Source organism: Rhyacophila brunnea, unplaced genomic scaffold (genome assembly GCF_057557595.1).
Source record: "Rhyacophila brunnea isolate RB1 unplaced genomic scaffold, BYU_Rbru_1.0 scaffold_22, whole genome shotgun sequence".
NCBI lineage: Eukaryota > Metazoa > Arthropoda > Insecta > Trichoptera > Rhyacophilidae > Rhyacophila > Rhyacophila brunnea.
The window spans coordinates 24,481,109-24,495,148 of NW_028232882.1; the positions used below are offsets into that span (position 1 = coordinate 24,481,109).

Here is a 14,040-nt window from a genome sequence, read left to right on the forward strand (position 1 = left end):
CGCAGTAGGGCCCACACGCCGGAGTGTAGCGTGTAAAGTTGACCTTTGAGGCTTTCAACTTTTCTCGGTAGAGTGTTTACAACCTGCTTGTTAGCTTATTCGATGATTACACTGGGCGTCTTTACAGGCAGATTGTAAATTCGCCAATAAACAGCTCGTAAAGAAGCTCAATGTAATTGAGGCTTTACTCATAATTATTGCCAGGTCGTTTTCGAGAAAAATATTAAGTGAGCTTATATCGACTTAAGTCCGCTGATATTAAAACAGCAAGTTTTAGCACTGGCCGTGTCGCTGAAAATCGGGTGTCATTTTAAGAAGCATATGATTTAGCCAGTAGTATACAATGGTATTGAAATTGATTGTGCTAATAAACAAGCACATTCGTCAAAAAATAATGTAATATAAGCATTACGCATGCACACGATCATTCCCGTGCGACATCGCGCACACGAGGTTTTCACGCAGACAAGATTGTGTGTGTGCAGGCAGCTCAAGTGTCAATTTGATTAATGAATAAGTGAACGTCTATAGCAATACCAATAATTTATATAGGTAGATATCTGATTCTATTTTGATTTAATTTTATACAATGCTTAGATTTTAAAACAAGATACCTAACTATTGTAGGAAAAATAATTCCTCACAGACCACAGACAGTCTGGTGAGTCTGGTGATAGACATCAGAAATCAAAAGGTTACGGATAACAATTGGCAACACTTTTTAAATCTGACAGTTATTTGGCATTGCCGCCTAACCGTAGTTTTATAAATAGAATATTCGATTGTTAATTTACAAAAACAAAACACCACATGCACGGCAATATAATGGAGGATACTACAAATATAGGTTTATTGAAAACATATGTGAGTATGTCTACATGCATGCTTCGATAGTTACAGTTTACCCGAAACTTGTCTTGACTTAACCTGTACAGTGTTCTTACTTTGCCTAATCTCTTCCAGATAATTCCCGACGACCTGTGTCGAAGGGCAGGCTTGGGCGCAACATGGATAAAAGGAAACGAATTAGCAGTGTTCCCTTATCAGCACACTCCGATCGGAGCGAAAGACAAATTGAGCCAATTCATCCCGTGCGCGCCGAAAATTCACATGCTCCGTCAACAAGTCACCTTATTTCACCCGATAGTCCGAAAACTCGTCAACGAATCAAACGGTACATTCTTATTACTGCAAAAGATCGTCGAGAAATCAAATCAAGGGGATATACGAACGGAATTGCTCAAGATCTCGCATCAGTACCGCGCGATTATCAGAGCGTGTTTGGAAAACTTGCAGGAAGCAAAAGAAGCGAGTAAAAACAAATTAGAAAAAGAAGAATTGACAGTTTGTGTGACGATATTCTATTGCATCGAGTGTGTGTGGCACCTCTGTGAAATCTTGTACATAGACAAGATACCTGGGGACATAGTGCTACCGCAGTTATTGGAATGGGTGCGATTGCATTTTCCAAATCACGAGCAATCGGCTACGAATATTCTGGAGGCCTGCGAAGTGGGTGCAGAGGAGAATCCAGAGTATTGGAGTACCGTTACCGGGATGGTGATGCAGGGTCGGATCGATATCGCAAGGGGTCTGATGAAATTGCACTCAAATACCGACAGTAGTCATTTTAAATTAGCCGAATCAGTTCTGAGAAGTATGCCCACATACAATGTAAGTTATATAGTCTGATTAGCTAACTATTTAAATCTAAATTGGATAATTTTTTCATCAAGCGATAGATACCTAATTATGAAATAACACAAAACAAAAAATATTTCTTGAAAAAAGAAATGTAGGTAACTTTCTTTAAATCACTTATTTGTCTCTTCTGTACAGAGATGAGGAGTCTTGAGAGAAGTTGTCAATGTGGAATTACCATAGTTTAACTCATGCATAATGAATTATTGAATTTGGTTGTCCAAATTTAAAACATATAGCCCGACAACAAGAAATCGGCGATAACAGGAAGTCGCATGTAGAAGACTTCTAGTGATGTACCTGTCATGGCGACAATGCGTGCTAGAGGCGTATTTAAATAATAAATCGGTTCTTTTTTTATATGTGACTCCTTTTCTTTTTCGCAAAATTCCTGATCGTTTTAGACATATTGTTATTATAAATAGCTTCAAATTACGTAAATTGACAGATCTGATAATGATAAATTTGGGGGCATTCCTCATTTCAAAACGAACGTGCGATTAGCTGCACTGGAGGGGGTTTTTAGTTCACAATTTTAACACATGAACAAGAAGTTCTTGTTCGACAGTAGCAAGGGACATTTTTTTAAAATACGTTTAATTGTATTTAAAAAAAAAAAATTACCTTATTTTCAAGATATTCAACATTAAAAAACCTAGCAACCACGCCTTGCTGATGTTAACAAATTCACTACCTACACAGTATCCATCGAAAACAATTTTGTAACCACGTTGGGTGCCAACTTACACTTGCTGGGTTATACTTTTGGATTGTGGCATTCTTTTATATTAAATTATGGTATTCTTGTTAGATTATGGCCACACTGATTTCAAGTGGACTTTTATTTCATTCTGTACTTATAATACTAATTAACATAATTTGATGAATACAAGAACATTGTTTTCACAAGTGCAATAAATTATGTAGTATTGTAATTATCTAAAAGTACTTGTTTATTGATATTGAATTACATTAAGTAAAATATATTTAAATAATGATTAAAGATGACAAATTTATTGAGTTTTTTCCCCACGGTGATTACATACCCAGACTTTGGAAATTTATACTCAAAAAACAATATTACTACTTTACTACTGACATCTACCCAATAAATATTTTATCCATTTGACATTACTATAATTTTAACAACACCACTGTGTTTTCAATTTAGGAATCCATTATTTCTTGCATATTGAATACCATATTGATTATTATAGTCTTACCATTTTATCTCGGCTACGGACGTCATAACGGCGATCTGGGTAACTACGGACCCCCACTCTCCGCACTTTCTGGTATAAATCTACGGCCCCGACTCCCACTATAGTCAGCAACACTGCATACAGTGATATAAAATCGTAGCTAAGATAATATCGTCCGTGTTTTGTAAAAAGGGCGAATTAACCAAAATGCTATTTTACAGGAGGATTTTTAACTGTTGACATTTATTTGTTAATTACCTGTGGATGATTATAAATATCTAACAAGTTTATAATAAAGCTTAGAAAGAATACTGTCATTATAATAGGTATTATTATATAATATTTTAAAAGGCCTAATATGTCACATTCGCTTTTTATTCGTAATACTAAATGAATATTCGCCCTTACGATTATCGTTTTTAAGTACTTTCCTGTGGAGATACAAATTCGCCGTTTTTACACAACAAAGCTAGTGGGGTTCATATTGTATTTTCATTAAAATCTCGATTTCGCCAAAATGGTTGATTCGCCCTTGTTACAAAACACCGACGATATGATAGTTCTAGTATTATAGTAAAGGCCATAAAACAGTGCAACGAAACCAAAACCAAATTTTATACATCAATAGGAAGTTTAAAATTCTAGATAATACATATTAATTATATTATTTTATGATATTATAGCAATGGGTTTCATAAAAACATGTTTTTTTGCCAGGTCCCTTACTAGGTTTTGAATTTTGACAGTCGAAAAATTGGCAATGCTGTAAGTAGGTATAGAAAAAGAGCTAGGTAATGTGCGAATGGGACAGCTGCTGGTTTGGATTTAACCATCTAGGTGTCGTACTCGCAAGACCAAAAAGACATGGCAATGGATGTGAAACCAACTGGTATCGGAAGAATGGGGAATGTCTGATATTTAGTGGCGATTTTTTAGTCTCACATTTCTTTCGTTCAAGAGAATTTACCCTACCACAACTTTAAAGCTAAATTTTCGATTGTACAAAGTTGTAGTGATATCTAATCGTTTCTTTCTTCATTTTAGGCGTACAGCAGTATATCGTTGAATGAATTTACTGTGAATTGGAAACATTGGCAAATCGACTGTGAGGCTATGATCAATTCAAGCTCGTTTGAATCAGAACCTCGTCTAGAACACATTATGAGAGTAAGTAAACCTTTGGTTCTATACGTTTATCCTGGATACAGCAGCAAACACATTTTGAAAATAGCCGATATATTGGATTATTTGTTAGGATAACCTAACCTAACCTAACCTAAACTAACCCAAACTAAAGGATAACCGACTTGTACCAAACCTTTTAATTTTGTAGGTAAAGGTAAATTACCATTTTCACATAAAACTATATTATCACAAGGCACTTCACAGTTTTCATCTGGTAGAAGTCGTTTTACCTTTTAAAATATTGTTAAGAGTTCTCTCATCGCTGGTAAATGATATAAACAATGTGTCGTTAGTAAAAATTACGTACATTAAATGTTGTAAACAGTTATGTTGTTAAGGCTATACTTCAGTTGAGGCATGGTCTAAAAAGATCCAGACTAGGCGATGCGCGGATTGTGCAAATGACACGAGCCGAACGAAATATAATTTGTCATAAAAATTCCACACGTGTCCATTTAATGTTATGTTATAGTTATATTAGTAATAATAATAGTATATTCATTGACATGTTTTCTTTTTCAAGTAAATGGGTAACGTTTTTTAGTAATTTTTACGCGATTTAAGAATATATTCCTCCGACACCATCACAAAACAAATTGACATGCTTACACCTCGACTGTTAGTCTCCGATTGGCGACGAGTGAAAAATTTCATCCCACCTACTTTTGAAAATTATTTGCCGTTTCACTTATGCATGCTCTTAATAATTTGTGATAGTTGACTATAGTGGAACAACTTAACCTTCAAATTGCGCAAATTGCAATTTCTTCTACTGCGCACGAATTACGTAGGGTAAAATGAATTACAGCTCGTAGCAGGACAGAAAGGTGCAATGGAAGTAGCCCGAGCAGAATGCCCGCTGTGGCGTGATCTCCTCGGTGCCTGGATGCTCTTTGTCTCTCCGGGGGCCCGCCGTGGCGACCTTGGTCGAATCGCCAGGGCCTGCTCTACCATCCGGCCGCACGGCTCTCCCGTACCAAAAGCGACTCAAATGGACACCATTATTTTGGCTCTCATGGAGGATGATCTTCATCAGGTTCGCGCTTTGTCTAAATTATTTCAAATATTCCCAGTAATTTGTGGCGTTTGTTACTTTACAGATACACATTTCTGATCGAAGCTATTCTTGAAGAAGACTAACGTTATGTGCAATAATACGGGTCTTGATCCAAATCACCCTTTAATTGACAATAGGTGGAAATTTAGGAATGTCATAACACTAGACCGCACTTGATTAAATACGGTCATGAGCTGTCTACCTGCCGTGCACGACTATTAGCTACACACTTGCCCATGGCCCCCACACCTGAAGTTGGCCCCCAGGCCAGGATCTTTGATGGGCCCCCTTACCTATCGCTAAGGTTAAAGGCAGCTTGACTCTCCTGTAGCGTTTTCTAAATGGTGTTCGATTTAAAATTAAGGATATTCCATTGTATTTTTGGTAATTTGAATGTATCGTTGAATACATTCAGTCGAGTTGTCGAGTATCAACACACAATAATCAAAAATTGTGTTGCACAACTACATTTTTTTCAAGTAAAATTGCGCAGCGATCAGAATCGTGATGTGTGTTTATCTCACTTATCTGGTCTGCGTGCCACACTAGGCTCCGAGGCTAGAGTCCTGTCAGCCCCCCTCTTATGGGGGCCATGCACTTGCCTTCCAGTTACTAGAGTCAGGTACTTGTCTAACGCGGTCGTCAGTCATATACTTGACCCTGTGGGAATCCCCAATTTACGTCTTTTATTATTACGCTTGCAGGTACTACATGAAATACAGCACATGTCGGATAATAATTGGTTCGCGACTCACTTAACAGATCTCCTCATGCATTGTCACAAACTAAACATCGTGGATGAGAACCAAACCAAGTATGTATTCTATCGATCATTGCTTCTGTGTAATTTTCTTCTTTCGACTGCTTAATCTACAAACCAGCTAACTGCACTTTTGACCAAAAAAGGAGATTTTGATGGCATTTTGTTATAAAGCAAGCTTTCTATGCTCGTACAAAATTTCCTAAACTCCTAAACCTATAAATAAATGGGTTATCATTTTTCACACAAAACAGCCAACTCGAGGGCTTAGTGTCAAACAACACTATCTACAAAAGTGCAACTTTACAGGAGAGCCAAAATTCGTTATTTTAGATTCTTGTAACTCAACAAGGGAAATGTTTATTGAAAACCCAATGTTAATATTTTATAATTTACTGTGTATTGTACATTTATCTTGCTTATGATGATGTTAAAATTTATAGGGATAGTTTAAAAAAAATATGATAACAAGGGTAACTTATGTAGTTAGCGTTAAACTTTACTGACGATTTAATAAGAAATTAAAAAAGATTGACATAACGTTGTTTGACTATCATGTAGCCGTAAATGTAAAATAACGTTATCTCAAAAAAAAAAAAAAAAACACTTTTTTGTAGATAACGTTGTCTGACTTTAAGCACTCGAACTGCAGGTGCCAAATTTCAAATATCATAAATGGAACAACTCCAGTTTTTTATATAAATTTCCTATATATATAAAAGGGAAGCTAAATCGTGTATTAATTATTCATAGTGCAGCTTACAGCAACATACTATAGTTTTGTAACAATTGTTAAATTCAGTTTGATAGTTAAATTATTAAGTTTTTTCTCCTTCCTGAACAATTTGCCCAAAAAGAGTTAGCCGGTTTTCCGATTAAGCAGTCGTTATGCTCTTCCTATTCCAACGAACTGTGATCTTCTCTTCGTGCCGTCTTCTATCGAAGGTTGGTGCCCAACTATCAGTAGGTATACCTCCCTATCCTGGGCCAGTCGTATCAGATCCCCAACGCCCAAGAGAATCTTCTTCCACATACGCTTTTACCTCCTAACTTTCCCTGCATTTTGAAGAGTAAATCACTGAAACTATGACTGAAGTATGCAGCTTTTCTGCTCTTGATACGATATCTACGATATCCATGTTCAATACAGAAACACGCCTTGTTCTAAAATAATTGATCATGAATTGCCATAAAATGAACACTGAATTTATTAAAGAGTTCCAAATTATTTTCAGTGTAACACATCAGCTCCGCGACAGTCTGGTCTTGGACTATGGCTCGTTACTGGTCGGTCATAGATCCCTCTGGCCTGTTGGTTTTTCCTACTTGGGAAACTGCCCGAATCGCAGTGAGGATTGCGGCAACGAAGGGCTGTACAGAGCCAACCTCTTAATGGCTCGCCTGTCACTGGGATCCGAACAGAGGATTATGAAGATTTTGAACGAGGCCAAGAAGTATAATTTACTCGATGTTGGTAAGTGTGAATTGAATCATATATCTCAATGCTTTGAAGAATATTTTGTTTGTTATAACGTGATCGATAAACATTTGTAAACAGCCATCATTTGCCTGATCATATTCAGCGGTCATCGTTATTTTTTAATTTGAATGAACTAAACCAGGTTTCCCAAGCTTTTTTCATATACGTATAGGAATTCATATCAGTATAGGAAGGTGGAGGTATTGATTTGAATTATTTGCCTCTTTTGAGCAGTCTAGCCCTCTTCAGTCTTTTTCTTCAGCCCTTTCTGATTATAGGTTCGGGGGCAAAAGTGTTCATATTTTATTTTTATCCACGGTTATATCTGTACATTTATATTCGAATCGTATCAAACACTCGCATTCCTTTCTTTCAGGCCATTTACACTACCGTGTCAAAACAAGTTTTACATACTTACAAAAAAAACATTGACAGATTGCAGATACACTACATTGCCAGAATGCCCCTGATATATTATATAACTATTATAATGCAGTGATAGAAAAGAATAAAGTATTTAATTTTTGATTATTGCAGCCGAAAGTATCTGCCAGCGTCAGGCGGTGTCATTGGCTAGCAGAGGACGGACGGGTGCTGCCCTCGGCTGGGCTCTTAGAGGCCGAGCCGCTCCTCTTGCTGCCAGGTTGGCCGACACTGCACTCAGACAGTATGCCATTACTGGCCGCCTCACCGACACCGATCTAGTGGGGACCCTCGGCCCAGAGATGATGCTCAGTGACAGACTTGTCTTTTTAGGTAAATAATCAAACTACACTCTTCAACGGCACATCGGTTGAAAAACACTGCATTAACCTGTCTTGTTACTGTGGTAATAAACTCCATTCCGTCCAGTGTCAGAGTTGCGTGATTTGACCATATTTTAAAATGGAAATAATGGTTTTGGCAAAAAATATAGGTTTATAAATATGTCGTCATTATCTACTACAGTAATCTCTCAGTAGTCCGCCACCCCAAAAACCAAAGTGTCCAATTAGTAAAAGCGGCGGATTATAGTGCATACATACAAAATATGGTAAAAATTAAAACAGGTATTTCGTAAAAATAGTTTTTGTGAGAAATTTGTATTATCAAATTACCGTTTTATTTATAATCAAAATCAAGTATTTACTAAATTATACATATATTATTATAAATTAAGTTTATTAACTAATTATTAAACAGTAAGACACACCCAGTTGTTCAGTGAGGCAGATATTCTTGAATGGGTTAGGATTCTTGGCTTTCCCTATGACCAAAAGCTTCATTTTGTGTGTCCCTGTTGCTTTGGAGCACAGCATAATTGTGATGCGGTCCTTGGGCATTTCCTCCCTGGTACATTACTTTCTTTGCGATGAACGTACGTTTTACGAAGGAGAAGTTTCCAAAATAAACCTGTCTCATCTGCGTTTTATACTTGTACGCGGCGGACTACTGAATTTGACAATCGAATATCGGCGAATTATAGAGCTGGATTTTGTGCTTTCAACTAGTAAAAATAACGGCGGATTATAGTGGTTGTCGGATAATCGAGCGGCGGATTACTGAGAGTGTACTGTATTTGTTTTATTGATATTCCATGAATAGTTAAAATATGAAGTGGATGTAGTGATATTAAATGAAATATAAAATATCTACTCATCCGTGTAACATGACTTCACAATCACAGAACGGGAAAGGTTAAGGAAGTAGGGAGTGAAGATGTTTCCTAGAGGTGACCGTGACCGACATTTGGTTGTAGTACTTAAGCCCATATTCCATTGGCAGATTGCGTCTGGCCCGATCCTCTGCCACGACTGTCAAACTCTATTCTCTATGGTTTTCAAGGATCGTGAGCGATCGGGTCGAAAGTGGAAAATTTTCTATTATCCGTCGTGCGATCCTTTCATTATCAAGCGAAGATTGCCGAAAGCGTACGAAAATAGCCGAATATGCGCCTGAGTCATGCAAACGGTCGTTCATTTCATTCTACTGGTCGATTTCAACTGAACAACTACAAGATGGCGGAAACTTAAAAAATATATATGGAGTATCACCGAGGACACAGTCCTCGTCGAATAAATACACGCCAAAGATATAGTGTGGAACGTAAAAAACCCGCCATATTCAGTGTTTTCGTTTACCCTGAGCCTGAGCCAGTTGAAATATAGCCATACTCGCTACAATAAATTAGTCTTTGGATTATTCGATTTCGATATTCGAATTACTCAATTGGTTTGGAGATTCAAGCTCGCCCAGTTATTCATGATGTAAATTAACAATAAGTATACAAACTTTCTATAAATGTCAAACGGCCGCATACATTTTAACAGATCTGATGCTCGCTAGGTTTGACAGCTGACAGCTCAGTTTTGTTGATGTAAAATTGCGCGGGAATGCGTTCAGTGTAGCCACCAATCTAAGAAATATCTAGTTTTCACTCAACCTATATTTTTAATAACAGCAACACTAGTATTATTTTAACCAATCAAATCAAGTACCAACGAGATTGAATCGTTGCGTGTAATTGCAAATAGCTAGCGACAACGGTTGGCGTCGATCGTTGGATCGGGTTGGGTCTGTGCGTCTGCCAATGGAATATGGCCTTTATGATGCCGTGCAGCCCTTGTAGTCCAGTACGGAAGGCCTTTAATTCGTGGGCTCTGGGTTTAATCCTGGTGAGGTCACAATATATTTATGTGATTTTTCAACGCCTGGGTGTTTGTGATCGTTTCACCTCACTATTGTTGTTGGTATTGCTACACATTTGTAGTGCTAAAAAGAATATTTATATCATATTTTTTACATGCCCTAGATACAATTCTTCCATTATTATGTATTGCTAAAACATTTTCTCTTGTTTTCAGCAAAATATTGTGAATTCCATCGTCTAAACAAGAACATGGAACTAAAAGAAGCGGGGAATTTACTAATTTCGTTGTTGGCTTCCAAAATCACTCCCAGCTAGTAAGTATTCTACATTATGTATTGTGAAATTCCAATTTTGCTACTGCAAACAATCTATGCATGCGTAAAATATCCTTAGTTTGTATGGATGGATCCTTTGAAATGGAACATCTGACACTTTCAGGGTGCACGATAGCGCTTTTGAAAGGATCAACAAAGTTTTGTATACCCGGAATCTGCCGTGTTGGTAATCTGTATTGGTAGTATTGGTAGCCTAGAAGAGGAAATAAAGAGAAAAATTGTACAAGTCAACAAATGCCGCTCTAGTCTAACCAAGGTGTTTTTTTTTTTTTTTTAGAATTATTAATAACCATGTCCTTGCTTTTTCGTACAAGGTGGTTGTTAGTAATTTTGAACAATCACAAACACCCAGGCTTTGAGAAAAACACATAAATGTTTTTGTCATGACTGGGAATCGAACCCAGAACTCGGGTGGAAGGCCAGTGCCTGCTACTGCACCACGAGAGCCGCCCTAACCAAGGTGTTACAGTCCAAGGCATGGAACCCACATTTGTCCCACAGGAAATAATCCAGAAGTGTCAAATCGTACGACCTTACATGCCAATTGACAGGCCCATTTCTCAAAATCAACTTAAGTATCACTAATTTTTGATTTCAAAAGGTCATATTAAAATCGCTTCTTGTCTCCATTGACCGTAACACAAGCTCCGGCCTCATTTTTGAGGAAATAAAATTCGATGATGCCAAATGGTGCATTTTTGTAGATGGACTTGTAGGGTTCCTCTGGATTGGTTTCACACCATATGCGGCAATTTTGCTCATTAACAAACCCGTTTAGTCAAAATTGAGCCTCATCACTGAATGCAATTTTGCAGTAAAACGTCTATACGTTGCGCGAATCGACAACTGATATTCCAAGTAAATTTAGTAGCGTTGTTTAAGCGTGACGTTATTTATGATAATTTACCAGATTATACTGATCATAAATGTCATACTGTGAGTGCAGTACCGCAGTTCAGTTTGATAGTTAACCCTTTCATAAGTTCTATCTATGTAAGCAAATTTATAATCAAGAGAAATATTTAAATAAAAAAAAAATGGAGGCAACTGTTTGTTGAAACCAATACCCTCATTTATAAACTTAATGGGTTAACTGAGTTTTTTGTGCTTACTTCACTTTTCCGCTCATGGTATTATTAATTATTTACAACCGAATAAAAATACTGATAAGATTTCAATTTTATCTACAGCTTTTGGGTGACGCTTCTCTCGGACGCTCTGCCTCTGTTGGAATGTGACAGGCCCATCTTCAGCACGGATGACACCTTCGAAATAATGCACTGCGTGGAGGAGAGGATATCGGACGGAGCACTCGATGACAAACTGGAAATGCTACGGATGGCCCTCACCAGGAACCTCTCACGGACTCTTCTTTTAGACGAAGAAGAATACGAAAATGGAGACGGATAGTTCCTACCCTTGTTATGTTTAGGATTTTTTCATGGTGATTCGCAGTGGTAATTAGCTGATAAAGCAATGAACATTGGAATGCATGATTTTGTCATTTTATAGTCAGTTACTCTACCTACTTGTTGGGTTTCAGATTTTGCAATTTTGCACATGTATTTATGTATTTGTAACTGATCATCTGGTCAGAAAATCTGATCACTTATCCTATTAGTCAGGTTGCACATACAAACTCGTCTCTACTTCAACACGTCGAATTTGTTGATATTCGCAAAACAAATTAATTAATATTAATTAAATTAAAACAAAAAAATGTAACTTTATGTACCGCTGCACACAGCATTGCTAAAACATTTTTGATTGAGTAAAGCAAAAAACATAGTCAGCATGTCGAACATAGCAAATGTTGCAGCGATGCAAGCATAGAAGCTACTCTTTGCGGTTAGTGTGCACACACGTGGGGATGGTTTTCAGGTCTAACTGAGGTAACGGAAAAATTATTTAGGTAAATAGAATATTTCTTTTTCTTAGTATTCGTTAGGACCTCATAACTGAGGATCGTGACCTGAATGATTTGGCTGTCAAACAGCCTTCTCAACAGGTTGTCCCCATTCGTCTAGGTGTTGTACGACACCCCATGGCACTCGTAAATTGGTGTGACCTACGGGGTATCCAATGCTCGCTTTAATATTCCGATGCGTTATGTCTAAAAGACAAGACAGCGCAGACGACACAAACAGACACAAACAATCCTAAGATCCTCTTAATTATGACTAAGACACGCTCTTTTGCTAACCACTTGTGCAGTTTGCAATAGCTCGTAGGTGAACACCCTTAGTTACACTGTGTCACTGTCACATCTGTGTGCATGGAAGAGAGTTGCAGCATTGCTGGCACTTTTGATTTATGGCCATGTTGCAATTAAGACAATTTTGTATGTGCAACAGGGCTGAGGGAAATCAAATTTATATCTACAGCATTTTTTTTATGACTTCATTTAAAGTTAAAATGAAGATTGCAAACAAAGATGCTGAGAAAAACCTTCTTGTATAGAAATGTAACCTAAATGTATGAAATTGAAGCAAAAAAATGACATCTCGTCCACTGAATAAATTAGCTACCAATGACTGCAATGCAGGTTCATTTGCAGAGAATTTCACTACTGCTGCTATGACATTTATTTGCCGATTAGCAGGTTATATAAGGATAATCCATCACGATAAGTAGTCATTCAATAATACTACACTTCGGCATTATTATGTCGTTGAAAAATCCTGTAAAATTTGTTTAAAACCGTTAAAAGCACTCAATTAACTAATCAAAATGAACATTAAAAAATGATAGCCATTTTACGTGAGTAAGATAATCAACGAATGACAAGTGAGTGATATTAATTAACCAACTTAACCATGCTTCATGCGTTTGTTAAATAATTTAAAATACCATAATATATGGCTCTTTCTATTTATAGCCCAAATCCTTTGGGTTTAAACAAAGGTATTGAACTGAAGCATTTTCTATTCATGAATTCCAGAAACTTTCACGGAAAATATTCTCTCGGACTTTGTCGGTATTGTTTTCTTGGGAGAATTTCGTCCAATTTTAGAAGTATTGTAATTTTATTGTCACATCACCATGTATCAAGAGGCACCATGTGGATCACGAACTGTGGTTTGCTGACTTGTGTACTAGGTGAATCACTATTGTTTAAATCTGAAGTCAAACTGTCCAGATACTGTATCCAGAGCCTTATCATTTATTTTGTACGTAAATTTCCAAAAATGTTTTGTACCGTGTACTAAAACTTTTGATGAATAAAATGATATATTTTTAAGTAAAATTTGTTTTTTGTTGAGAACACCGTTGAGATTAAAAACAACAAAGCACTAAGCAAAAAAATTAGGTTCCTACTGTATGTAAATTTTCTTTTTTTTTATGCATTTATGGCAGACAATTACCTAATAATTTACCAGAGAACACAAAAATAATGAGAAGTGAGTTACCTTCTTGGAATAGTTGTAAGAAGATACGACTCTTGAGTGTGGAGAAATATGGGAAAAACTTAAGCATGTGATTAAGAATATTATCGCACTGCCAGACCTTCACTGACGTAAGTCTGAATTTTGCTGTTTTGAGTTATGAATGCAGTTCAATTACATTTTTCTCCATCTCAGGAGAACACTGGCGTATCTCTAAAAATATTATTTAACGAGATATACCCCATAACTCCAGTGTTATTTTAAATAAATTGAGTCGAATATCGAGAAGAACACTCCAGTAACTC

General features: G+C 36.9%; 1 protein-coding gene across 1 annotated transcript; it reads left to right on the forward strand.

Annotated features, from left to right (window-relative positions):
• The first annotated feature begins 729 nt into the window (after positions 1 to 729).
• On the forward strand, positions 730 to 13,596 carry Nup75 (nuclear pore complex protein Nup75). The gene is made up of 9 exons (XM_085949732.1): positions 730 to 864; positions 964 to 1,674; positions 3,948 to 4,070; positions 4,897 to 5,124; positions 5,850 to 5,959; positions 7,141 to 7,379; positions 7,923 to 8,141; positions 10,229 to 10,328; positions 11,540 to 13,596. Exons 1-9 carry the CDS (start codon positions 811 to 813, stop codon positions 11,757 to 11,759), a joined length of 2,004 nt encoding a protein of 667 aa, XP_085805858.1. The 5' UTR covers positions 730 to 810; the 3' UTR covers positions 11,760 to 13,596.
• The last annotated feature ends 444 nt before the right edge of the window (positions 13,597 to 14,040 follow it).

Coding starts and splice junctions, on each gene's coding strand:
- Nup75 (XM_085949732.1), top strand. CDS start 811: ATGCACGGCAATATAATGGAGGATACTACAAATATAGGTTTATTGAAA. Junction 7,380..7,922: donor GTATAATTTACTCGATGTTG/GTAAGTGTGAAT, acceptor TGATTATTGCAG/CCGAAAGTATCTGCCAGCGT. Junction 10,329..11,539: donor TCCAAAATCACTCCCAGCTA/GTAAGTATTCTA, acceptor TTTTATCTACAG/CTTTTGGGTGACGCTTCTCT.